At 44.0% G+C, this 26,679-nt stretch overlaps 1 protein-coding gene across 16 annotated transcripts in view; it reads left to right on the top strand.

Moving 5' to 3' along the window:
• Nucleotides 1-824: 824 nt before the first annotated feature.
• Ric8b (RIC8 guanine nucleotide exchange factor B) overlaps nt 825-26,679 on the top strand; it is a 94,041-nt gene continuing 68,186 nt past the window's right edge. For 13 of the 16 annotated variants that reach the window (XR_015624005.1, XR_015624003.1, XR_015624002.1 and 10 more), the window contains exons 1-2: nt 825-1,369; nt 8,743-8,790. Coding sequence is in view for 6 of the 16 variants with exons in the window: in XM_087557110.1 (XP_087413236.1) it covers nt 1,286-1,369; nt 8,743-8,790 (132 nt within the window). In the remaining 10 variants the exon portion in view is untranslated. 16 annotated transcript variants of the gene reach the window in all.

Raw genomic sequence — 26,679 nt, 5'->3', positions numbered from 1 at the left:
GATTTTTTGAGAAATTGAACGAACCCAGATGAATCGTAAGTGGCCGGCACAGAACTAACACTTGGAGAATATGCGCCTTCATCACCACTGACTCCATTGCTACTCCAGTTGTGTGATATTTACGGGTGGTTGGAGGGAGGCTGGGAACAACCTGGATTCAAATCTCAACTTTCTCAATTACTGAGTGCAGTAATTTCCCTGGGTTCAAATCCCAGGCATGCCTCTGATTAGTTCTGAGTTTCAACGTATTCATCTGGAAACTAGAACTAAATTATAATATAATATATACCACACACACATTGCCAAATTTCTTTATCTGTTGTGGTTCCTTAGGGTTCCACAAAGAACAGTGTTCAATTTCCCATGTTGTTGTAGCCTAGTGCATAACGACTGCAACCGGGTGAAGAGGGTGAGCATTCCAGAGAGGGAAACCGCTAACTGAGCATAGAGGGAACTCAACCTGGCGCTTGACAGCCACTACCAAGGGCCGGCCGTTTCGCCAGCGTCAGTAAGTCCAACCAGCCACGTCTGGTGCAGGTCAGCAAAAGGAAAAATGAAGAAGAAAAAAAAAAAAAAAAAAAAAAAAACCAGCCAAAACCCAGTTTAGACCCTCCCACTAACGAAGGGTCCCTCCGCCTTTGGCCCCGGGCGGTCGCAGGACTCTGGTTTCCGGCCTTCAGGGAACTACATTTTCCAGCATGCCTTTTGGAAAGCGGAAAAATCTTTCGCACTGGTTGACTACCAATTCCGGCCTGCTGTTCGGTTCCCTAATAACTCCGATGACAGCGTGGGATGACCCCGTTGCACGTCGGGAATTGTAGTTTAGTAGCGGTAGGCTCGCAGATGGGCGGGGAGCAGCCCGCCAGTTCTCGTCCGCTAAAGGGGAATGATTCATAGAGTGTTAGGAGAGACAGGTCTGCTCGTGAAAGCCCGCTGCGAAGCCGAACTCTTCTCCAAGGCTGGTAGACCGAGGGGAGTAGGCACGGCTTGGGCCTGACTCAGTCTCTGGTGGCTCGTCAGGCCTCCACTAAGCCTTGGGCCTTGTCGGGGGAGGCCTCTAGGCGCCCGTTGCTGGGGGAGCGGTGACGTCGCGGGGTGAAAGTTGAGGGGCGGTGACGTAGGGCCTGCCCGGGCGGAGGCTGGCGGGTTGGAGACTGGAGGGAGGGAGGGAAGGAGGGAAGGAAGGAAGCTGGGAAGGAGCGAGGTAGCGGGGGCGCGAGGCGTTTACCTGGGAGGCAGCGGCTGGGGCGCGCACAGCGGCTGCGGCTCCCCCGCACCTGCGGCCATGGATGAAGAGCGCGCCCTCTACATCGTCCGGGCCGGCGAGGCGGGGGCTATCGAGCGGGTCCTGAGAGATTACAGCGACAAGGTAAAGAGCTCTGGCCCCGGGAGTTCGCTGTCTCGCCCCCGGGCCGCCCTCGGGGCTTGCACTTCGCATCTTCCCCACCCCCTTCATTCCGGGGATGCGCATTGCTCTCCCCCGAAAACGTTTCCGGCTTGGGCATGCGTGTTCGTGCCCCCAGCCTTTCCCACCCGTTCATCCTACATCTACCCACTGCCACCACTATAATGCCCACTCCGATTCATGGCCCAGCAGCCTGACTTGTAATCTTCCTAAGCGTGCAAGTCACACCCCCAGAATCCGTAGATGCGCGTCTGCCTAGTGCCCCACTCCTGGATGCATAAAATGCATGCGAAGCCTTCTCATCTGTATAGTGTAAAAATACATGCTTCTCCGCATAAACACGGCCCTTGACACGCATAAAACATCTCAGCCACGACGGTAGGTCTTTATGTACCTGTACCGTTGTACGGTTTACCAGGCGTTGATGTCTTTGAGTGCTTATAGTATAGATGGTATCATCCTTCCCATTTTGTAGATGAGGAAACCGAGGTGGAAAGAACTGAAATCTCGCCCCAAGGTCATGGACATAGGTTGCAAGTGGGTGGAAAATCCAACTCCTAATAATACCTGTTATTTGTATCGCATTAACAGCTTTTCTGGTCATTATCTCATTTAATCTTGACAAGCAATCCTGGGAGGTATTATCTATGTTTTGCAATGGAGACTCCAGATGGGCTAAATAACTAGCCCAAGGTCATTCCTGGGAGCCCGAGTCTTCCCACCTAGGTTTTCAAACTATCTAGTCAGTGTTCTTTCACACAGAGAAAAGGTATCTTGTCATTAGTACCACTTCCATCTCTGGAGAACCTCTCTCTCCAAGAACCATGAGACCTTCCCTCCTTTCCCTTCCAGCAATTTCACCTGTTCGCTTTAATAAGTAGCGTACCTAACACCTGTAGGCTGTTTGGGGGACTAGACTTCTATGAGAATACTGATGAGTCTGAAGACCCACCCATCACCAAGTTATACCCTATATATAATTAATACCTTATCCTTCCTTTTCCCCCTTCCTACTTATCAGCCCTCTCTGAAAGAAACATGGCTTTATGCCCCTGTTCAGGATCTTACCTTCTGTGCCCACTCTTCCACTCTCATATATTTTCAGGCAGTGAACTGCCAGTATGCCGTTTCTGGGCTTAGTGGGAAATACCCCCAGAAGAGACATTCTTCTTGTGTAAGAGAACGTTCATTCCCATTTAGTCTCCCCAGCAAGCAGTGAGTATAGTAGGGAGGATGTTCCTTATTTCACAGGTAGTAAAACTTAGGATGACAATGTATTCCCAAATTCACATAGCCAATGAAAAGGGGGACTGAGGTGAGTCTGGCTGTCTACCTCGAAGTCTAGTGCCTTTTTTGCTGTGCTGCAAAAAATACAGGGGAGCTACAAGCTAATTTTCAAAAAGAAGTATAATAATTTGGCTGTTGTGTTGAATTAACTTTTATTAACCGTTAATGTTTATTTAGCACTTACTATATGCCAGCTAGTTAGCAATAATAGAAACTCTTCTGCAGGGCAGAGAGGAGGGAAAACCTACCCTGGAATCCGAGTCCTCTATTCACTATGTTGTAGCTGAACTAACTAGGTCCCTTTTATTTGTTTCCTCCAATTCATCCCTTCCTCTCCCTGATGTCCCTTCAGGTTGGCTTATCACTCGTGGTTACGTCCTGTCAGAGCTTGGCTTCCCCTTTTCATATTGGAAATGCTTTCAGAGTTGTTAGGATCTTCTTCTGTTGTTGAGGCAGTGTCTTGAAAGGCTTCAGAGGATTCCTAGACACTCTTTTTTCTGGCCAAGCCAAGCCTGAGAATGTTGTGACTTGGCGTGAATGGGAGCAGTTACTGTGTTAGAGAAAGCACTCGTGTTTACTGTTGGTTATAGTAGGGACAGGGCAGTAGGCTGATTGGAGCACAAGGGTGCTGAGTTTCACATTGCAGTGCAGCGCTGCCCCTCAAAGGGAGAAGTGGGTGAGGTGAATAGGAAGGGGATCTATGTATCTGTGATCAGGCAGGAAGAATAGAAGTAAACTGTCCAGACTTAATGGTATTTGGGGTCTGAAACCCCCAAAAGTAGATGGATAGCATGCCCTTCAGTTTTCTTACCTGGAAAAATGGATTTGAAACGTGTTTAGAGTAAGAAGTGGTTGCGGGCGCTAAGGAGTCAAGCAGAAGCGGAATGAGCAATGTGGAGAGATCAGTTCATTGTTTACAGAGGAGGTTCTGTGTGTTACCTTTTATCTAATAAGCTGGCCATTGTGAGTGTAGCAGAAAGAAGATGGGATCTGGATCAGATAAACCTTGGTCCTAATCTCAGCTCTGCTGTTAACAGCTTCATGTTATTTTAAGCTTGCCCTGTCTGTAAAGGAGGGATTAAAACACCATTGTTTTTATTTATTGTGTAGGTTAGATGAATTGAAATTGAATGGCAAGCACTAAGCACAGCATGCCTGTGAAGTGTTCCCCTGTTATGTTATGAGGAGCTAATAGTCAGGATCCTCCATGGGATGTTGTAGTTGGAGTCCAGGCTCTGGAGCCAGACTCCCCGAGTGCCGATTCTCAGTTTACAGTGTGTGTGGACAAGTCCGGGTTGCTTAACTTTGCTTTATATTCCTCTGTCAACTGAGGAGAAAAGCAGCATCTGTACCCTAACGCTTTTGTCAGGACTGAATGAGTTCTACATGTAAAAATACCTAGAACAGGGCCTGCTACTAAAGAAGTAACCCATAGGTGTTTGCTTTCAACAAGCATGTGACACTGAATTGGTGTAACACAGTAAGAAATTCGGGGATCTTTCTCACTCTCTATCTGAACCTCTGCACCTTCTAATGGTACCAATACCGTGGTAAATCACCTAGTGCATTCAGAGAAGACAGTGCCTATGTGACTCTAGAATACACCTAATTCCTCTGTACAGAAATTCATTTCCAAGCTTTCTTGCTTCATTCACTACCTCTTGTTATTTTAGAAAGAAATCTCTATCCCATAAAGAAAAAAAAGTGTCTCTTTGTCAAGGCTAAGTTGCTTCAGAATAGGAAAATAGTTCTTTGAAATGAGAGTGGCTGTTTCTTGCTCCTAAATTCACCTATTAATTTGTATTGAGTGCCTTCAGGTACTGTGTAATCTCCTAGGAGTTTACACATATAATCTCCTTATAGTAAAAGTTGTAATGGAGGTGGAAGCATTTTTATGTTTCTCTAAATAGTAGATCAAGGTCCAGAAAGACAAAGCGATTGCATACAGGCTCAGGAGCCTGAGGATGTAGCATATGTAGTCTTTAGATTCCTGACCCAGGTCACATTGTGTATGGCTGTGCTTCCTTTCCCTGGTTGATTCTGCTTTTGGGCATAGGAGGGTTTTGTTTTCTTTTTAGGCCCAGTATGCTACCTTGTTTGTAACTGTTGAGCACTAAGCACTCTAATCCTTTAGTTGTAGAATGAGCTGTTCATTTTCAGATGTCTTGCTGTCTTGGATAGTTTAGACTACCCAAGCCCCTGGTCCTCTCCAGAGTCTGTTCTGACAGCAGGTTTACTAGAGAGGTTGTTTGTCATGGTTATCTTCATTGTCATGGCCCTGAGGTACATTGTAGTATTGTGATTTTGTTGTTGTTGTTTTCATAACAGATCCTCTGTGTAGCCCTGGCTGTGTTGGATCTTGTTCTGTAGACCAGACTGGCCTGGAACTCAGAGATCTGCCTGCCTCTGCCTCCCGAGTGCTAGAATTAAAGACGTGTGCCACCGCCTGGCCACACTGTGAGTTTTTTGAGCCACAGGAATTTGACATAGCACTAGACATTGAACCCAGGGTCTTGCTTACAATGAAACTGTGCTCTGCTATTGAGCTGAAAGAACCAAACTGGTCAACTAGGTAAAGAAAGTGACTTGTGGTCTTCATGATGACTGATAAATTGATAGATGGTGTGACAAGCCCTAGAGGCCACCTGGGCATGTCACTGTCCCACAGCCATCTTCAGCAGGATTCCATTTTGGAAATAGGGCAAGTTTATGGTCAGTGAAGAGGGAAGAGTTCCTTAAGGTACTGTCACTTAAGCAGGTCTCCAAGCGTTAGATGCAGGAAAGGAGGACAGCTCGAGCTCTTCCTCTGTGTGCCAGTGTGTGCGGGAGAGTGAGGCTGATGGGAGCTGATGGGAGCAGTTGTGGGAATGCAGCCTCTGCATGTGAATGGGGCATTTAAATACCCTGGACCCTGTAGGAGGATGTTGTGCTCCTCTTTCATGAGGCTGAGCTTTGACTTTGGGAGTGCCCTAGGCTTTTGCATAGAGATATTCCTGTGTTCTGCAGTCTATTGTGACGTCTAAGACATGTCTCTGTACATATCAGTGAACTAACTCTGAATTCCCTAATAAGTCAGTGTTTAGTCAGATAGTAGAGCAGAGACAACAGGAGTAACCACTTAATGAACACCTACTATGTGCAAAGTGCCAGCCATAGCATATAAAAGTAAGGGAAACCTCATGGGTTGTGAAGTCTGCCTGGCCAGGGTTGCACTTAGTGAGCAGTAGGACGGCGCCCAAGCTTCAGTTCGGTGATACCTGGGTTTTCCGGGGCTTCTTTTTAGTGATAAAGCCTGCAGTCCTGAGTCTGATGTGTCACTGAGAGGTTCTAGCTTCTGTAGTCTTTGAAGTGAAGAATGACTTTACTCTTTGATGTATATTTGACTTTCTTCTGTTCTGGAAATGCAGTATATAAAAGTTGGTGTTAGTTGGCTAACAGCTCTCATGAGTCCACACCTAGGAGGCTAGTTCTCTTCCTACCAGTTGGGCTTTAGAAAGGGGAGTGAGGCAGCAAGATTGAAGTTCAAGGCCAGCCTGGGACATTCAGAAAGCCCTGGCTCAAAAAATTAAAAGTATTTAAAAAGTGTCAGAAGGAGCAGCAGAGAGCCTGTTAGGTCTGATCTAGCTTGGATAAGTGAAGCTAGCCTTATAGACCCCAGCATCTGAGGGTAAAAATGATTTTTGAGGTAATTTCTAGTGCCCATATGCTAGTATATTTTCTAAGTAAGCTTTCATGATGGCTAGATGGGCTTCTGAAAATCTTTATTTGTAAATGTTACTTTTTGTTCTTTTAAATTTATTATTTAAAATTGTTATTAATTTATTATCAGACCTGCAGTGAAGAAATAACAGAAAAGTGAAAAACTAGCCCTTGATACTATTCTAAAAAGAATAATTCTGTATAGGAAATACTTGGAAGATATTTTTGTAACTTACTGAGTATCTTCCCAAAAAATAATTATTTTTTTCCTGTTCTTTCTTTATATAGATGCCAAAAAATATTATTAGGAAAAATACTAAGTTTTAGCAACCAGACAGATTTATTCCAAATAATTTACAGAAGTGACATTTTATGTAGGGTGGCAAAACTAAGACGTTTTGATTTCTAAATACAATTATTTTCATTTGCAGGGAGCCTTTGCTGAGCTTCCACATAGAACATTTAGTATTAAGTTTCAGTGAATCTTGGGTCTGTGAATTCCTAAGCCCTCAGATTTACATCCTCCTCTCCTCTCCTTCCTTGTTCATTTATTCTTCCTGCATCCTTTATTCCAAGGATTTTTATTATAGAATAATCCGACCGAGTCACCTGTCTTTTGGTTGCTGTATACCGTTTTATCGGATGGGCATGTGTTCAGCAGACTGTTGTGACACATGTTTGACATTCGGCTTGCCTCTTTTGCTGTATTAGAAAACACGTGTGAATATGCTTATGTTCGTAATTTTTCCTCTCACTTTGCATGACTCCATTAAAATCAATAAAAGTGGTGGGAGTTCTAGGTCAAATGGGGTGAAAGTTTTCATGGCTTCTCGTCTGGGTTGCCAAATCCCTCTCCCTTTAAAGGTTTGTGTCAAATGGTGCCGCTTTGGGCAGCATTATGCCAGCTTGTGATGCCCAGTGCATGTGGCTTTCTGCTTTCAGTCTTGCTTTCCTTGAGCTGGCCTATGAGCTCCTGCACAAAATACGCTGTCCATACTCCACCCTGGTCTTCCCTGGTCCTCGGTAACATGTTGTCACTTCAGATGAAAAGTTTTAGATCTGTGCCTTCTCTGTGCAGCACCCGTTCCAGTTGGTTTGCATCCGTGCTTGAGTAGCCTCCCTGGGGTTTCCTTAGATGACCTTATCTCTTAACCTCTTGTCTTCCCTTTAACTGTTTCTTGCACTCAAAGCTACCTCCCTCCCAACATTTCTATAGCTCATTTCATTTTGAAAATGGTTCCTGCAAAGCTAGAAAACAGGACCACTGGCTGATGCTGTCTTTCACACTTAATGTCCTTTCCTTGTGATGGGTGGCCAGTCCTGCTGGTCAGTGTAGACGGTGAGATAAACAGGAGAGTAGAGAGTGCAGAGGAATGGCTCGCTGGTTTGCCTCAGGAAGGGCTCAGGTGGGATTGATTCAGAGAGTGCATGCTCTCTCTGAGAGAGTCATAATTCTGTGCTCCTGATTTGTGACCACCACTCCCTATGCAAACAAGCCAGTTATTCTACCCATTCCCTCTGCTCTGCTACACACACAGTGAAGTAGGTCTACACTCTGGCCAGTCACTCCAGGGGAACCACAGCACCTTCTTCCCTCCAGTTAATTTGTCCGTAACATCGTTAGCAGCAGCAGCAGCAGCAGCAGCAGCAGCAGCAGCAGCAGCAGCAGCAGCAGCAGCAGCAGCAGCTCCTTAATACATACTGTTTACTACTTGCCAGGTAGTGAGATATTTAATGTCATAACTGCCAGAACCCTCACAGTCACCCTCTGAGCTGAGTAGTACTCCATTTTCATGAGAGGAACCTAGTATAGTTTACAGCTTGAAGTCACAACTAGTAAGTGAGGGTGCCTTTCCGCAGGTTGTCTTTCTCTGCAGCTCTCTGACGATTTCTTATGGGATGCAAAAAAGAGAATCCTAGCACACTGAAAGGCTTCCCAAATCTCAGTCCAATCTGTGTTTCCATTCTCAAGTCTTTCAGGTTCCTCCCCTGAAATGTCTCATGTTTCAGTCTCCCAGAGTTGCCAGCTTCATGAATGCAGCACATAAGTTCACACACCTACAGCAAACTCCTCGTTATCCCTCAAAGTCCAGCGCACATGTCCAGTGCCTTGTGCTAATCATTCCACCTCTGGGTAGTTGCTGCTTTAATTCTCTCTTCTCCCATTGTATTTCTGCCATAATCTTTTCATGTGGCTTTCTTTACATTTATTTACTTATATGTCTGCCTTACTTTGATAAGAATATTGAGATGAGAGAACAATATTTATTAAAAATCAGTTTATATATTTTGTTTAAAAATCTTTAAAGTTCATATATTAAAATAATGATGTTTCCTTTTTCCCTCCTCAGCATAGGGCTACTTTCAAATTTGAATCAGCAGATGAAGATAAAAGAAAGGTAAGGTTTGGTGTGTGTGTGCGTGTGCGTGTGTGTGTGTGTGTGTGTGCGTGTGTGTGTGTGCGTGTGTGTGTGTGCGTGTGTGTGTGTGCGTGTCTGTGTGTGTGTGTGCGTGTCTGTGTGTGTGTGCGTGTGTGTGTGCGTGTCTGTGTGTGTGTCTGTGTGTGTGTGCGTGTGTCTGTGTGCGTGTCTGTGTGTGTGTCTGTGTGTGTGTGCGTGTGTGTGCGTGTGCGTGTCTGTGTGTGTGCGTGTGTGTGTGCGTGTCTGTGTGTGTGTGTGCATGTGTGTGTGTGCGTGTGTGTGTGTGTGTGTGTGTGTGTGTGTGTGTGTGAATCCTGGGTAGTTAAGCAGTGGGCATGTTTTCATCTGAAGGTTGTTGGTTACTTTTCGGTTTCAGTTAAGTTTTCCAGGCTTCCTGAGAAGAAGGAGAGGTGCGAGGTTTAGTATGGGTTACCCACAATCCCTCTTGCTCATCCCACAGAGCCCTAGGCTTACATGAGGTGGGGAAGGGCTCAGTGGGACTATCACTAGACTGTCTTACTGCTAAAAGATTGTCTTTTTGGGTGGCAGAATTCCAGGTTGTGCAAAATGCCAGGCTAATGTAAAGCTGTTTGGAGTCTAGGGAAAGCAGCTTTTCCTGCTGCTGCCCCCAGCCACGTACTCTCAGCACTATACTTACTCAGGCTGTTACGGTTCTCAAGGTTACTAGCTGGCTTCACTGTCACAAAGACACTCACACATCAGGGCATGCATTACTCTCATTACATGAGAGGGTGCGTCAGAAGCATGGCTACTTAATGTATGTTTGCCTGTTGGCATTGCCTATGGCTGCCTTACTTGGTGTGTTAAAGGATCATGTTAAGGAGGATAAACCGGTCCTGCCTTTTTGTTTTTCTGGATTCTATACCTCTATCCCAGCCTCAGAGATTCCAGGATCAGATAAGACTGTGGCTGAGTCAGTAGGCAGTGTCAGAGTCTTAGATGCTGGTAGTGGACTGATAACCTTACATTGTCCATTTGCCTCTCTGTGTCTAATCTCTGCAGATTTATTCTCCTAATGTAGCCCTTCATCTGGATTACTGCATAAGTGTGCTGTTCTCTCTGTAGACCAGGCTGGCCTCGAACTCAGAGATCAACTTGCCTCTGCCTCCCTGCTGCTCGGGTGAAAGACTGCATCCCCACTATATTAGGTTTTGAGCTGCCCGCCTTTCACTGTGTAGGAACATGTGGTTCTAGTTACTTGTCCATAGATCTAAGGCAACAAACAGTCTGGCCTTCTCATTCTTAGTGTTAAAATCTTCCCGTGACTTCCTATGCTGACACGTGACATAGTAGTGTCAGTGACCTGCTCTCTGCATGCTTCTGCAGCCTGTAATTTCTACTTCCCTTGTGTTTTATGTATGAAGTGTTGACAGGTCAGACATACTCTTTATTTCTAGTCTTCCTGTTAAGTCCTCTCTATGATAAAGTAGCACTCCCGCTGGCTGACGTAGTTGTTCGTCTCTGTTCATCATGTCTGCAGTGCTGAGCACATGATGAACACTCAGGAAGTCTATTAGATGAGGGCCATGGAGTAGAAAGAAGACTTACTTTTGGATTTGGATAGTGTCACTAAGACAAAAGATACCTCTCGGAGTAGAGATTTATTGAATGAATATGCTTTTCAAATAGCTTTCAAACTGGACTTCTTCGGAGCCGTCCCTTATCTAAGGATCAGAAGCTGGGCAGGGAGTAGACACCAAGCAGGTGGCATCTCTAGGTGATCCTCACACATTAAAATGGCACAGTGTCTGTGGAGGACAGGCTGGTAGTTAGCTATTAAAATTAAGATGCCTTTTGCCCTTTGACCAAAGTGTGTCCCTTTTCGAGATCTTGTTTAGATTGAACCCAAGTGAACACTTTTTTTCATCAAAACATACATCAAGAGCAAAAGATTGGAGGCGATCTCTGAGGTATATTGGGAAGAAACAATAGCACATAATAGAATCCTAAGAGGCTGTAGAAAGAAAAATTCTATTATGTGCTGTTGGAGAAAAACAAGGTATTAAAGCAGGCAGTGGAATGACAGACTCATGATAGACATTCGAGCTAGGAAGGCAGCTACTGTGTGTCTGATTGGGAGAACCCTTCCTCCATTTGTTCCATTCATGCTATACTAGGAGTCAGACTTCGGAACCCTGGATAGGCATTTACTCATCATAATAAATCATTAAGAGTGGAGGACCACCCAGTCAGTAGAGTGTTTGCCTTACCATCAGGACTGGAGTTCAGTCCATAGAACCACAGAACAATGCTGGGCACAGTGGCACATTGTAAGGAGAGAGACTGAAGGGTCCCTGGAATACATACATGTGCACACACATGTGTGCACACACCTGCACATACATACATACACATACCCTTGTGCATGAAAAGCTGAACGCAGATGCTTCACTTCATCTGAATGTCTTTGGAGAGGGGAATTTTCCTGTATTAGTTATCCAAGTGTGTGTTTCCTGTAAGGTGGTAGAAAGGCCTGACATTGTCTAACCATTCTCCCTACTTACTGTCTACGTGGGTTTGATTCCAGCAACCTTCCTCTGATACATATGCAGTTCCCCAGATGCTCAAAGTTCCTCCTACTCATAGTATTTACATATAAGTACACATTTCCCCACATACTTTAAATCGTTGCTAGATCGCTTCTGCTGCCTGTTATGATGTGAACACTATGTAAAGTTGTTAAGCCGTGCTGTAGAATGATGAGGACATCCCTTCGTGTTGAGTGCAGAGAGCTTTTTTCCTAATTGCTTTGACGCAGAGGTTGTTTGGATCTGTGGTGTGGAGATTGCCCTCTGCTACCTTTAGATCTCTGGAGAGAGTAACTTCTGCACTGGTGTTTATTTCAGTGTGTGTGTGTAGGTCCCTGCTTCCTGGGAGGTCTGTTATAAACAAGTGTCATTAGGGACCTAGGTAGGTAATCTTCATTAATGCAAAACATCAGCAAACAAATCCATTTCAGTCTCCAAGGGTTAAAACCATTAGTGACACTTTGATGCCTAGGGTGCTTTTCAGAGGCTGACAGGGAAACTGCAGGACAGCTCATGCTCACAGCGGTAGAAGTTCTGTGGGAACAGAGTAGTAGGTTTTGCATTGAGCCCAGTGTGAAAATGTAAGATCCATTGCTGTCCTGTGCTGCTCTGAATGTGCTTCTAGTGCAGTGGTTTTTCAACTGTGGGGATCAAATGACCCTGCCACAGGCATTGACTAAGACCCCCAGAAGACACACATATTTGTATTATGACTTAAAACAGTAGCAAAACACAGTTATGAAGTAGTAATGAAGGTAACTTTGTGGTTGGGGTCACCACAACAGGAGCTGCGTTAAGGGGTTGTAGCATTAAGAAGGTTGAGAACTATTCTAGATTTTCTACATGGTAACAAAGAAATCAGGACTTCTTTCACTTTCGTAAAGTACAGTGCTGTGATAGAAAACATCAACCAAACATAACATCTGCCCATGGGAAAAATATATATATATATATCTCCCAACTTTATGACAACCTAGAATAACGGGCAGTGCCTTTCAAAATAAACCTTGTTTTACATCCTCTCTGCATGGGGTGACAAGTGATGTTCTCTGGATCTGATCCTTGACATTTCTGCTTTGATTTTGAATTTTACAGAGATTTGCTTCTCCCTCTAGTGCTGTTCAGTGCAGTGAGAAAACTGAGGTCTGTGCTCACTCTGCAGGAACATGGTGAAGCCTCATACAGAAAGGATTCTTCATTAGTTCCTTAGTGCCCACTGCTCTGCAGCTTTAGCTCATTGCCTTTTGAAATATATTTTGAAATACTTAAAATTATGGTCCAATACCTTAGTTTATCTCTTATTCTTCAATGTTGAGACACTGCTTAAGAGTCGGGCTTAGGGCTGGAGAGATGGCTCAGCAGTTAAGAGCACTGACTGCTCTTCCAGAGGTCCTGAGTTCAATTCCCAGCAACCACATGGTGGCTCACAACCATCTGTAATGGGGTCTGGTGCCCCCTTCTGGTGACACAACACCGTAATCATATACATAAAGTAAATAGTAAATCTTTGGGGAAAAAAAGAGCCAGGCTTAAGTTGGGAGCTGGCTAGCAAAGGCGAGTGTATGTATTTTTCTTAAGGAATAAAGTCAGATGTAATTCTGATGTTTGTGCATCTGATGCAGATTGTGACAGGTGCGTGTGAATCACAGATTTGGGTAGAAGCCCCTGCTTGCTTTCCATCCTCCCTGCAGCGGCGGACTGGGCTTGCCGATCAGTACATACACAGATGTATCATGCAAATCTGTGGGTGGGGAAGGCAAGTGCTGGATCACCAAAACCCACACCTGGAGACAGTCAGGTGCTCACTGTGGTTGTAACACAGTCCCTCTGAAAGCAGGGAAGAGTATTGCGATTCAAGTCGAAAAGATACATTGTAAAAGGAATTGGGTTGGGACACAGTTTTCCTAGCATGTGTGAGGCTCCGGGTCCAGTCCTCTGTCCTGGGAGTGCGGAGAGGAGTGAAACGTTTGACCTTCCGTGACCTGTGACTAAGAATGAAGCATTGTCACCTGTGGAAAAGCTCAGGCGTCTGAGATAACTGTGCACAGCATCATTTTCCTCAGAGGAGCAAGCATTCACACACCTAAACTACACTCATGTTTCCCTGTTTCATAACTTTAGGCTCCTGTCCCTTAAGTGCTAGGCCAGTTGCTGAGTCGAAATCGTGAGCGCTTCACGGGGACAAGGAGTTGGGCTTTCTTACTGTGGAGTCTTAGCTCCCAGCAGCGCATGAGACACTGCATAGGCGCCTACACAGATGCCTGTCAGGAGGAGGGTAAGGAACTTGGAAGTTAGGTGGAAGCCAGAATGTGTGGTTTTGTATTTTACATTCTTTTAGTGATACATTACAATTGCAAAGTATAACTCACAGTGTTCACTGAGAAAGCAGTATACAAAAGTATATTTGAGGAGTGATCGATCACAGCTTGCACCCTGATAGAAACTACACCGGGATTTGCAACAAGGAAGTCACCAGATGCTGCTGCTTGACTCTTACTGCTGTGGAGTTGGCTTTTCCTTTTAAACTTTCGGATTGTGATAGATTGAACTGATTTAAGACCATAACTATTTAATAACACAGCATAATACAATTGTATTTTAGAACAGTGTGGTTGGGCCATAAACATAAAGCAGTGCTTTCTGGGTTTTAATTGTTTTTTTCTGAAATTGAATTTTCTTGATTACCTCACTAGAGTAGTATTGCTTACGATGCCAGCTTATGTAGTGCAGTAAATGAAGACTGTATCTGCATGCGAAAGTCCGTTGTTATTCCAGATCTGTCCATTTTTATGTTTTCCCTTTAGACTTGGCTCTGCCCGGCACACTAGATCATCTGTAGTCCACACGTTTCCTCTGGTCCTGTGTACTGGACCTGTGTTAGGCATAGATTCCTGGCTTGGCTGTTAGCCTCTGGCACGTGGTTTGGAGCATCCTCAGTCATAGCTACAGAGGTGCTGGTGGCTGTCGCTGTGGACTGTGGACAACGAGTGCCAAGGGCATATAACTTTCCTCCAAGGAAAATGTGCCGAGGCAGACTTGTTAGTCCTGGGCTTCGAATCCACTTGTAGGTAGCACCGCTCAAGGCACGGATGCTCGTTCTGAGAGTCTTTGCTCTTACTCTGGTCAGCTGAGATTGTCAAACTCTTAATTTTATTTGTTTATTTTATGAAAAAACTTAACATGGCTTGTAAATTTGATTCAGAGTTTATTCGATGCCTTTACCTAAGGAAACACATAGTACAAATACAGTGCTCACTCTGAAACTAGTCTTCCTCGAAGATCGTCTTTCAGGCTGGGGCAGCGGTTGTAGCACTTTTTCTAGCATAGCCAAGGCTCTCAGCACTTGCTTCCTGTGTCTTTCCCTCTCCTCCTCCCTCTCTCACAGCCTAGCTGTAGATTGCTTTCTAGCATACCCAAGGTCTTGTGTGCCTTTAAATGATGTGTGATGACTTTGAATATTTTTAATATCCTTCACACATGTACACACACTACCAAGTGCACACCTCAGGTTTTTATTTTTCAAACTCCTGTCTAGCAGGATTCTAGGCAGATCTTAACTGTTAGGTGGAATGAATGCCTAGCAATAGGGCAAATCAAACACTTTGTGTTTTATACCAGACTGTACCTTTCACTGTAGATGTTTGCCTGATAATCTAATTGAAGGGATAAATCTAGGGAGAAAGGACAGAAAAGCTTTTCTAATTTAGGGTCATTGTGTGATCTCTAAAAACAATTACTGTGTGTGCACGTGCATGCTCATGTGCCCACGTGTGACATGCGTGGTCAGACCTGAGATGGGGGTCTCTCTCTAGCCCGATCCTGCAGTGGCAGCTTCACTCTGCACGTGTTAGGAACTTCTGTTGTGCAGTGCCATCAAGTGCTTTTACTTATTGAGTCATCTTCCTGGGCCATCTTTATGTTACGTTTTAGGGTACCTGCCTTGTATGGTAAGAGTAGTGGGAGTGTGGAGTTGGGGGAGGCATATTTTCTCATCTAATTATGCCGTAAGTTCATTTTGCAGCCATGATAGGCATTGAACTCTATAAACCAGCATCCATGAAACCTATCAAAATTATTTTTTAAAATAAACACTTTTTTACCCCCAAGAATATATAATGAAGAAAATATTTACTGAAAAAATTCTAGAATTCAGCTAAGAAAAGTAGAATTGGCAGACCATGTGCAGAGCTCTGCAGTAAACAGGCATCGTAAAGAACATTGGGCTGTGAACTGAGGGGTTGGTTGTCTCCTCAGGAGGAACCCATGTTTGCATTTCTCACTGCACTTCTCTGACTGCTTCAGGATTTTCTCCTTTAGCTGTTAATAGTCAGTTCTCTGCTTCCACCATGGGCTCTTGGGATCTGATTCAAATTGACAGGCTTATTTTCCAAGTGCTTTTACCAGCTGGACCATCATGTGCTCCCCTTTAGTGATTTTTAAAAGCATCTGTGTAAAACAGAATTCTGTAATGTTATGGTGAGCAAATAGTATATTTAAATACAATGTTTTTGCCAGGCTCACACGAAGGTGACTGGGAACAAAGCAATATTGTACTGGAGTGACTCCAGATAGTAGCTGGAGTCCACAAGAAGAAGTCAAAAGACCCACCAGTGATAATTAATAAGGCCAGTAGAACAAATGTCACGTGTTTACTCTCCTTTACCAGCATCTGTACAGACGACAGAAGGTAGTGACTGCAGTTATTGTTGAGTTTTATCACTTGCAGATATAATGTATAGAACAGTATTATAAAAAGAAGAGCACTTTATAGGAATATTTCTATACCTTCCAGAAAATTAGTATCAATCTGGAGCAGATCCAATAAGACACATGTAGTAAACCTTAAAACAGTGGTTCTCAACCTTCCAGTACATGGTGTCTCATGCTGTGGTGACCCCAACCATAAAATTATTTTCATTGCTACTTCTTAACTGTAATTTTGGTACTGTTATGAACCAAAATGTAAATATCTGTGTTTTCCAATGGTCTTAGGTGACCCCAGTAAAAGGGACATCTGACCTCTAAGGGGTCTAGACCCACACAGGTTGAGAACACTGCCTTAAAGTAACAACCTAAGTACATAAGCCAGATGTTAATGACTGTAAGGCTTCACGGAGAGTGATTAAAGAAGATTTAAATAAATGAAAAAAAAAGCCCATGTTTATGGAATAGAAAACTACTGCTAGAATATTAGTATTTGTCCTACCATCCACTAATTCAGTATAGTCGCTTCTAGAATTAGAGGTGGCTTCTTGTTAGAAATTGACAGGCCAGTTCTGAAATTAAAACAGACACAGAATAGCTTAAAGAATCATGGAGGAGAAAAATGAAAATGGAGCTGGCTGGGTATGGTGGGGTGTCTTGTAATCCTGGTATATGGGAGGTCAAGGCAGGAGGATAGGGGCTCAAGGCCAGCCGTGGCTACTTCAGAAGTTTGGGTCCATCCTGAACTGCATGTGTCAAACAGCGGTGGAGGCAGACTCAACAGTTTGAAGATGGATAGAGCATTGGTGTTCAAGACTGGGAGCTAGCATGTGAGTGACTATGACTACGACTGTTAACAAATCACGTATAAATGATGTGGTTGGTCCTTACCTTACTCCACACTCTGCTCAAAGGCAAATGGATCAGAGATCTGAGTCCACGAGGTAAAGACTGGGGAAAACATAAGTCACCATTCTCTCAGATGGTACCAAAAACATAAACAAAAGAAGAAACAGACAAACTGGATATTGTTGGAGTTAACATTTGTGCTTTAAAAGAAAAAAAAGGTAATTTGCAGAATTAGAGAAAATATTTGAAAATCATATATATGGTAAAAGTTGCACTTAAAATATATAAAATACTCCCTAAGATGTTTTTGAAACTTTAAGTTTCTTTTACATGTATGGGTGTTTTGTCTTCTTGTGTGCATGTATGCCACATGCATGCTTGGTGCCTATGGAGGTCAGAAGGGGGAATCAGAGCCTTGGAAACTAGAGTATAGATGGTTGGAAATGTGTAGACCCGAGGAACCAAACTCAGGTGCTCTTAACTACTGAGCCATTGCTCCAGCCCCAGGGCTCTTACTCCGAAGACAACTGAATTTAAAATGAACAGTAAACTGAAGATCTAGGTTTCCAAAATAAAAATGGACATCACTAGTTATCAGATAAAGGTAATCAAAAGTGCCATATACAAATCAGTTCACCTCTACTAGGCTAGAGCATGAGACAATAGCAAATATTGACAGGAGTGTGGAAATACCTGGGCATTCATTCACATAGTACTTGTGGGAAGTGGCACAGCCACTGAGTGATTGTCTGACACACCAACTGTACCTCCAGGTATTGAGAGTGTGTTACAAAGAGAAATGTGGACATAGTCCATGCACATAATCGATGTACACACACACACACACACACACACACACACACACACACACACACACACACACACACACACACAGAGGTTTGCTGCATAATAATAAAAAAGTAGAAACAACCCAGTATCTATCAGCATGTAAATGATGAACAAAATATGTTATATTCCATTCCTGCAATAGACTATTATTCAGTTAAAGAAATAAAGTAACTGATGTGTGCTAATGGTGGATGGACTTTGAAAGCATGCTAAGTGAAGGAAACCAGGCACAAAAGGCCAGACAGTTGTTGTATGATTTCTGTTAGCATGAAACGTCTTGGATAACAGATCCTTGGTGACAGAAAATAGACTAGTGGTTGCCAGGGACCTGGGACTAGGGAAAAAGAAGAATCAGGATTTATTGCTAATGGGTATTGAGTTTCTGATGTGAGTGATGAAAATATTCTAAAATTAGAGATGATGGTTGCACAAGTGTGAATATGTACTCTAAAGACAAATCAGTTGTGTACTTTAATGGAATGGACTTTGTGTGAACTATATTTGAAAACATTTGGTATAAAAAGAAGTGTTCATGGGGCTGGGGATTTAGCTCAGTGGTAGAGCGCTTACCTAGGAAGCGCAAGGCCCTGGGTTCGGTCCCCAGCTCCGAAAAAAAGAACCAAAAAAAAAAAAAAGTGTTCATAGATACAGAATGCTATATGCCTATTAGTCTTTAAGTCCCATGCGTTTGTGTGCACAGTTAACCCTCACAGCAAAGCTCGAAGATGTAGACTATGGCCTTTTTGTTTTACAGAAGAGGAAACAAAGGCACATAGAGAAAATACTGTCTAAACTAGTGAGACCTAAGCCATCTGGTTCCATAGCCCATGTGTTACACCAGATCTGGCTAGAAATCTAGAGCATAAGTGATGGCTTACACATCTCCCTGTTTTCTGACTTAGATGTCCAGATTTGGGGATTTGATGCACAGTTTAGACAGAACCTAGACACTGAGCTGATGACCAAGCATGGAGAGGCATCAGACAGCATGCTTTCCATGAGGGGCTGGATGGAGGCAAGAGGACTTGGAATGAGGAACTTGTGTGACAGACAGATCTGGGGCCAGAGCAAGGCTTCAGTTCCTCTTGCCTTTCCTGATCATCCTCAGAGACAGCACAGTATATGATAGTGAGGACCTGTGTATCCTCCCATACGGTGACCCTCTGAGGTACCCAGCAGCCACCTCCACACTGACTGCGTGGCTACTGTCTGCCTCCCAGTACCAGGCGCATTCCATCTGGCTCCCTCAGTTCTCCACGGTCCTCTCTGGCCTGTTGATGGTACTCCATTCTTCTGTCCTCCGTCCAGAACTCAGACACTTTCCTCCTGCCTAACAACACACCTCCCGAGGGGTTTCCTCTTAGTGCCACCTGCTCTTCATTCAGCGTTACAGTTAGTACATAGCTTAAGTCGCTGTGTGTTAAAAGATACTTAGCACTTACTCACTTCACAGATGTTAAGTCTCTAATATGATAAATTATTTGTCATGTTCTCTTACTGCTCACTAACCCAAAATAGATGTCTATTTCTCACTTAACATTTCTCTTAAAACCTTTTTTCTCATTTGGAAAATGAAGATATTTCTTCTCTAACTGCCAATATTAACTTAAATACTTAAATTTTCTTCAAGACTAAAGTTTCACATATACACTGTGGAGAAAAGGATTGTTTTGGAAAACTAAGACACTTGAATAGTAAGGGAAAAGCAGCAACTGGTTTTGTGTTTGAAGAGATTTTTTTTCTTTTTTTCTTTTTTTCGGAGCTGGGGACCGAACCCAGGGCCTTGCGCTTGCTAGGCAAGCGCTCTACCACTGAGCTAAATCCCCAACTCCTGAAGAGATGTTTTATGAACGCTTTTCAGCCTCCTGTCAGAAGGGCAGCGATGGGTCTGTAAGTGTCCTTTGCACCCGAGCTGTCTTTCCTGCCTGTTAGTGAGTGTTTGATGCCACCGCGTGTCATTCTCAGGCTGCTCAGTAGCGAACAAGTCTGAGCCAAACAGTTTCATGGTTGTTACTCAGAACTCTCAGTCTTTGTGAAAGATACAGGGCCTGGCTGTAGAACACATCCACAAAGGGAGGTGGAAATAGAAGTTAAGAGTGTACCAAAGCTTTACATTCACAGAGCCAGGATCTAGCAAATAAAAATGAGAATTACTTTGTCTTTCATAATATGAAGTAGGAAAACCCCCTCAAATGTATCAATGTAAAATTGATGTAAATAAACATGAATTAAAGTGAGCGAGTAATCATTTAGAAAATGTGTTTAGCTTAGGATTCTTTTTATAAAAAAGTAGTCATCTTTGACCCCAGGATCCTTTTCTATAACCTTCATTAAAAGTATGCTTCAGTATTCTGAGTAATTTATTAACCGTTTAGTATTTAAAACTACAGCTTTCGAATAGTTCTCTTACAGAACAGACAGTGAATTACTAACTTAGTTCCCACCGCTGCTATAGTAACTTCCCTTGCTCACGTCCCTCCCTCCTTCCCTGCCTCTCTCTCCCTCTTTCTTCCTCCTTCCCTTCTCCCAGCACGTATGCTCTTACTCTTACTGTCTTCCTTTTGCTCACTTGCTGTACACAGGGCAAAAGTTGAGAACTATCAGATTCAGGTGGCTGACCTTGAGTTCCAGTTAAGAACTAAAATTAGATCCCTGTGGAATATATATCCCCTGACGTCTGGTGGAGAGTGTGGGCATAACCTTGAGCAGCCAGAAAGACATTGTCCAAGTTTTTTACTGTAAAAATTTCTTTGACATCTCCTTTAACAATTTAAAAATCATATGACTTGGTCTGTAATGTGTAATGCATATTTAACGTGCACATCCCAGTATTTTAGTATCGTCGTGGTCCAGGAAGATGTGCTAGGACTTCGTTATGGGGCTGTGTCCCCAAATAAACATGCACTGGCTATTTTAAGACTGAAACTCTGTCCTGTCACTATAGGGTTACTGGTTGAGTCCAGTGAGTACAAGTGATGCAGCACTGTAGCCGGGAAGGGAAAATAGCGAGGGGAAAGTCCGTGCTCACTGAAGAGAAAGTGCCAGGCTGTAAGTCTAGCTTATTTCATTACCAGTACAGAAGAAGAGCAAACGTGTTAAACAAGATGAAAAGCGTGTAGAACTGTATTTAAGGATGCAGGTCTGTGTAAGGAGGGGGAATAAATTACAACCCCCATTTCCGATCACAGAGTAATTTTTAATGTTAGGAACATTTAATTTTACCTTATTTCTTGTCTATGACAACTATCACATACATGTCCTCTCCTGTAATTTTCCCAATAACCCACAAAATAGGTTCTCTTTACAGATAAGGAAGTTAAAGAAGCTTGTCATTTGTCCAAGTCCTGACGCTGAGGGAGTGGCAGCCTGGAGTGAAACCCAGACTTTAGCCACCTCCTCAATCCTGGGGACATAACTTGTGTATCTGGCATACCCAAGGAAGAGCAGACAGATGTCACAGGACCTGCTCCCTCTAGCTTGAGAAGAGATAAGTCTTCACAAATACAGTTCAGAGTCAACCATGTTCATATCTGTAGCAGAGGTATCAAGAACTCCGGACTCCCTCTTTGGGATGGGGAAAAAGATGGCATTATTTTTAAGATAGGAATGATTTAGCAAGGTGGGCAGTTGAGAGGACACACTAAGTATGGGAAATAAGAAACTCACAAGGCCTCCAGAGAGGCTCAGACAAGTATTGACAAGTGACTGTGCCTGCATCAAGGGCACTGTGACACAGTAGTTGAACATAAGTTTACAGAGGTCAGTTACAGGGACTGACCTCTTGCCAGCACTTGTGCGTGCTTAGTTGACTGACTGACCAGTGTGAGACTGTGGCACAGAAAAGTCCTGTCAGCAGCAGTGTTGTCTTCTTGCCTCAGGGAACCATCCCTTACCTTGGAGTGAGTATGGCCGGCCAAGTTAGCCAGCTGGACACAGCAAGGCTCTTTGTGCTTCTCTCTCCTTCACTTTTCAAACCATTCATCCAGCCGTCCATCAGTACAGCTGTCACTGCCATTCCCCAGCTCCCCTCCTGTCTTCCTTCCGACCTCTGGCTTCACTGCTGCTCCTGCATAGCCGTGTAACTGCTCGCTGCGCTTCTGGGCCTGCTCATCTTTTGCTTATCCATTTTCCACATTTTGAGTTAGGGCTGTTCCCAAAATTCAAGTGTAATCATTCCCTTGCTTACCACCCTATTGCAAGCTCCTTGTTTGCCTCTGGAGTAGGCCCAGACTCTCCATCCCTCATCACACTGACACAACCTCGTCTGTCTGTCTCTCCGCCACACAGTCCCTCTGATCACTACCACAGTTCTCTTCTGTGTCTTGAGCAGTACCTACTGTTCACTGTCTCTGCTCCTAGTCCTCTTTAGAATCTTCTTTCTCAAGGTCCTTATGATCTAGCATTGCCAAATCCCTAGGCTAGTTGATCTTTTGTCTGCATTTAAAACAGCTGAGCATTCCATCCTTAAAGTGCTTTCGTCTGTCTTCCAGAACACCCAGACTTCTAAATTTCCTCTTAAAGACCAGTCATGGTGTTGGCGTTGTCCAGGGCTCTTGTACCTTTTCTTTCTGTTCTCTATACAGTCACATCTAGTTGTAACGGAACTGTTCCTTCCTCATACAGAAGCAGAGCTTCATTGGCTGCTTAAGGCTCTCCCACACACGTTCAGCTTCCTAGCCACCATTTCTTCTAAGCATCTCAGACATGCTGTGTTCTGACAAAGCTCTCTAAGCCTGCCTGAGCCAGAAGTTCTCGCAGTCTCTTCCCTCTGCTGCTCCCACTACAACTGAAGCTATGCTTGCTCTCCAATCTCTTCTCCATACACAGCCAGGCTGCTTTTCTTCTGTTTGTACATTTTAATTGGCTTTCTCTCTTCTCTGCATAAACTCTTCAGTGATTTTCCATAGCAGTAGAATTAAGTCTGTAAGACTCCACCTGAGCCGGTTCCTGCTTACATCAGGTCTCATCCCTCAGCAGCCTGCTGCTGGTCTGACCACATGGGCTTTCCACACCTCAGACATACCTGGCGCTGCTCTGCTTCTTTCCTCTGCTCTGTGTGGTTAGCAGTTTCTCACATTCCGAATTTCCCTAAGCATCCCCAAACTAATGTTTCTCCAGTTACTGACCCTGGCTACTTTGATCATAATATCAAAGTTATGGTTTTATTTATTCCTCTTTCTCCATTAGCCTGGGGTGCCCAGCATCAGAATGTTGCCTTTCTTCACCCCCAACCGCCCCCTCCCCCATCCTTGAGAACCCCAAGTACTGAAAATCTATGCTAGATGGCTGAACAGTGTTTCTAAGTGAGGGGAGCTGATGCTGTTCCTTGGGAGACATTGACAGTGCCGTGAACATTTTTTATTGTGATGACTTGGTGGCAGTGCTCCTGTTCTATTAGCATGCTGTAGAGCTAAAAATGCCAATAAATTTCCTAAAACATAAAACAGCCTTTGAAAACAAAGAATTTTCTAATCCAAATTGTCAATAATATAAGAAATGTGTGACTTGGCTCTGTGAGAGCACCCACCACGTTAGTGTGCCTTATATTTCCTTGTAACACTCCACTTGACTAAATTTCTTACCTTCACCCTTGTCTCTCCACACCACCTAGGATTTGAGAGTCACCTAGGGAATTCTTGATTGTGGCTAAAGAAAGGAACAAATGAATGTACAAAGTAGCCTGCCTTTGGGTATTAGCTAGGAAGTGTTCCTGCTTAGACCTCATAGCAGAACGTAAGCTCCATGTATTTAAAGTGGTAGCATAGAAGATTATGAAAGAGCACGCATGAGACCCATATCTGAAAGGTGAGCTCTGATCAGGTTGTAACTAAATTGTGACAAAAGAGTCACATTTAAAATGACAAACAAGATAGAAGTGGTTTAAGGGATTAAGATGTTACCTTTTACCTTTCAAGTAACTGTTCTGAGGTGACTGTCCAGGAATGTGAATTGCTCTGCTCCAAGAATTGTTTGGGGTTGGAGTTGTGGGGAGGGCACATTTCTTTCCAGATTGTCAAGTCAGGCTTCCTGTCTAAGCAGACTCTTAAGAGTCTTACAGACGGCCTAGACCGGGCAGCCATGTCTTGCTTATACTGTAGACAGGGACAGGAAAGGGGAGAAGGTGAGGCCCTATCTTAGATTAATCATAACACAGCATTGGCAGGAGCTCAGTGATCTGTCTCTAAACTAGCCAATGTGGTGTAACCAAGCAGCCATGGGTTACTACCTAAGAAAGGGAAGGTGGATTCATTGGTGGACAACTTTCCACTTTTACTTCAGTGCCTAATGATGAAACTCTACATCAGCATACTTAACGAGGCTTTTTACCCTCTGGATCCCAGTTGGCTTTAGTTTCTTTGTTATATTCTCAAAGAAAACTTAAAAAGAAAATGTATCATCTGTAACAGTGCCTCACAGGTGGTTTGTGATAAAGGACTGAGGGTTTTGGCGGGTTCATCGTCTCCTGCGTTGCCATTGCAGTAGAATAGCACTTTAACCATATTCTCGGCTATCCCAGCAGTGTCAGCCTCCTGTCAAGATTGCTAAGTGAACCCTCTCAGTTTTTATATGTCTCATGTCTCTCCCCTCCTCTCTGTGATAGGCTGGGAGGGCACTCACCCTTGGTGACGTGCTTTCAGAAGGACCTCTTTTGGGTTCACGTATAGACTGTGATATTAGGCTTTTAAACAAAGGTGTTTTCTTTATGTTTAAAACTTGACATTTGCTTTTAAAATAGCTTCAGAAGCCACCTCTTAGGAGTGTATAGGTCATAATAGATCATTTAAATGTTCACACCCCTCACAGATTATCCTGCTTGTTTTACGGCTAAGCCAAAGATGATCTTAGTGCTACAGATGCACAGGAAACCCTGCCTGCCGGTCCTGGGTTGGCCAAGGGTGCCCTTCAGGGCCTTATATATTAAAACATGACATTGAGGGAGAAAGAAGCCCAATAAAGTGACCTGCTCAAGATGACAGTTACTAAGTGGGAGATACTGCGGCATAACCATTGCTAAACAGTAGAGATTGCAGGCGTATGAGATGGTCTGGCGGGAGTCCCCACCTACCTCTTACTCAGCGTCTTCAGCAGTCACTTGGTCTACTAAGAGTCATATCATGAATATTCAGTATGCATTGTTCAGATCAAAAGGCACATATAAAGGTTTTTAGTAAACTGCAAAGCTCATAAACAAAAACATAGGACTGGGAAGCCATACCTTATAATGCTAATTCCATTGATTGCTCTGGGCTCCAAGTGTCAGGAAACAAATGAGGTGTATGCGATTACAGTTGTTTGTTAAGATAATATGCATGCCATCGAAAGTCAGATAGCTTAACTGCGGGTAAGGCCTTCTGCCCGGCACGTAGAACATAGTACATGTGGCTGTGCATGTTTTCATTATTATAACTACTAATTGTGGCTGTGATAGTCCTTGGGAAGGAAGAATGTTGGGGGTTAAAGTGTTTAGGGAAAACTTGGAGTAAGATTTAAACTTAGCTTAGAAAATGGCTGAACTATAGGCAGAGAAGATTGATGTGCAGAGATCGGGGAGGGTCAGAACACAAAGAGCTAAATGTGAGGTATTTTGGCAAGAGCTGCATTTGCTGAGGATGCCTTGTTAGAGAGACAGGTTAGGCCAGCAGGCTGCGTAAGGTAAAGGCGTTTGTTTCTCAGAACCACATGTTCACATGTTTGGAGGAAAGGACACCTCCCAAAGTTGTCCCATGGCCTCTGCCCATGTACAGGCAAACACACACACATGCCCATGTGCAGGCACACACACACACACACACACACACACACACACACACACACACACACACACACACGTTTAAAAAGTTTAAAGACAGATCAGAGGGTCCTAAGTGCCAAGCTGAAGACTTAGGATTCTGTCCTGTGCTCGTGTGTAGAAGAGACTGTGTTAAAGTCCATCACCTGCCAGTCCTTGTTCTGTGTGCTCTGTCTGTGCGATACTAAAGATAAGTGCAGTGTAATCAAGTTAAGTGCCAACCTGTTTCTAATTATACCATCCTATTCTGGTTGTAGGGTCCTTGGTAAGGTGAACAAGTTTCAAGCCCAGGGCCAACCTTAAACAAGTAATATGCCCCACTCACATGGCTTCTAACATTTAAGAAAGAACTTGCCATCAGATAGCGATCATTCGTATCCCTACTGTGTGTACACACGAGCCCAGGACACTAAAGGAGTTGATGTATTTGTGCAGTGACCGACCTTCAGCTCTGCCGTGTGCTCAGTGTGTCAGCATTTGCACATACAGTGAACCTTAGTTAACTACCGTGTGCCAGCCTGTGCTAACTGTATTCAGTACTTCTCAGACTGTGGTTTCTGACCACCAGAGGAGCAACATGATCATGTACAAAGGTTCCAGCTTCACCCCTTCTCTGTTGAGTCAGAAGCTGGAGGTAAGCTGTAACAGCTTCTCATGGGTCCTTGAGCGGTGATGGGAGATGTTGGAGTTGAGGAGGATCATTATGTCTACTCTAGACTTTGAATTCTGGAGCAGATTGCTTAATTTCTTTCCTGGCAATTGTATAGAGAACTATTGGGATTTTATTGTTCAGTGTGTGTTATTGGGTCTTATACTTTGGCTTTGTAGGCCTGCAATATGTTTAAAGTATAAAATTGCCTGGGCAGTGGTAGCTAGTGCCTCTAATCCTAACACTTGGGAGGCAAAGGTAGGTGGGTCTCTGTGAGGCCAGGCCGGCTACAGAGTGAGTTCTAGGAAAGCCAGGGATATAGGAAGAAACCTTGTTGAAAAAAGAATAAAGTAAGTTTAGAGACCGCTCATCTTTGGTGCAGTGGTAGGACACTTATGTGCCACACACAGAGCCCTAGGTTCAGTCCCCAGCTACACATGGATAAATACTAGCAGGGCAGAGAGAAGGGAAGACATGAG

Source organism: Rattus norvegicus, chromosome 7 (assembly GCF_021556685.1).
Source record: "Rattus norvegicus strain SHRSP/BbbUtx chromosome 7, alternate assembly SHRSP_T2T, whole genome shotgun sequence".
Lineage (NCBI taxonomy): Eukaryota > Metazoa > Chordata > Mammalia > Rodentia > Muridae > Rattus > Rattus norvegicus.
The sequence above is the reverse complement of the archived record's forward strand: the minus strand, read 5'-3'. Positions and strand labels throughout refer to the sequence as shown.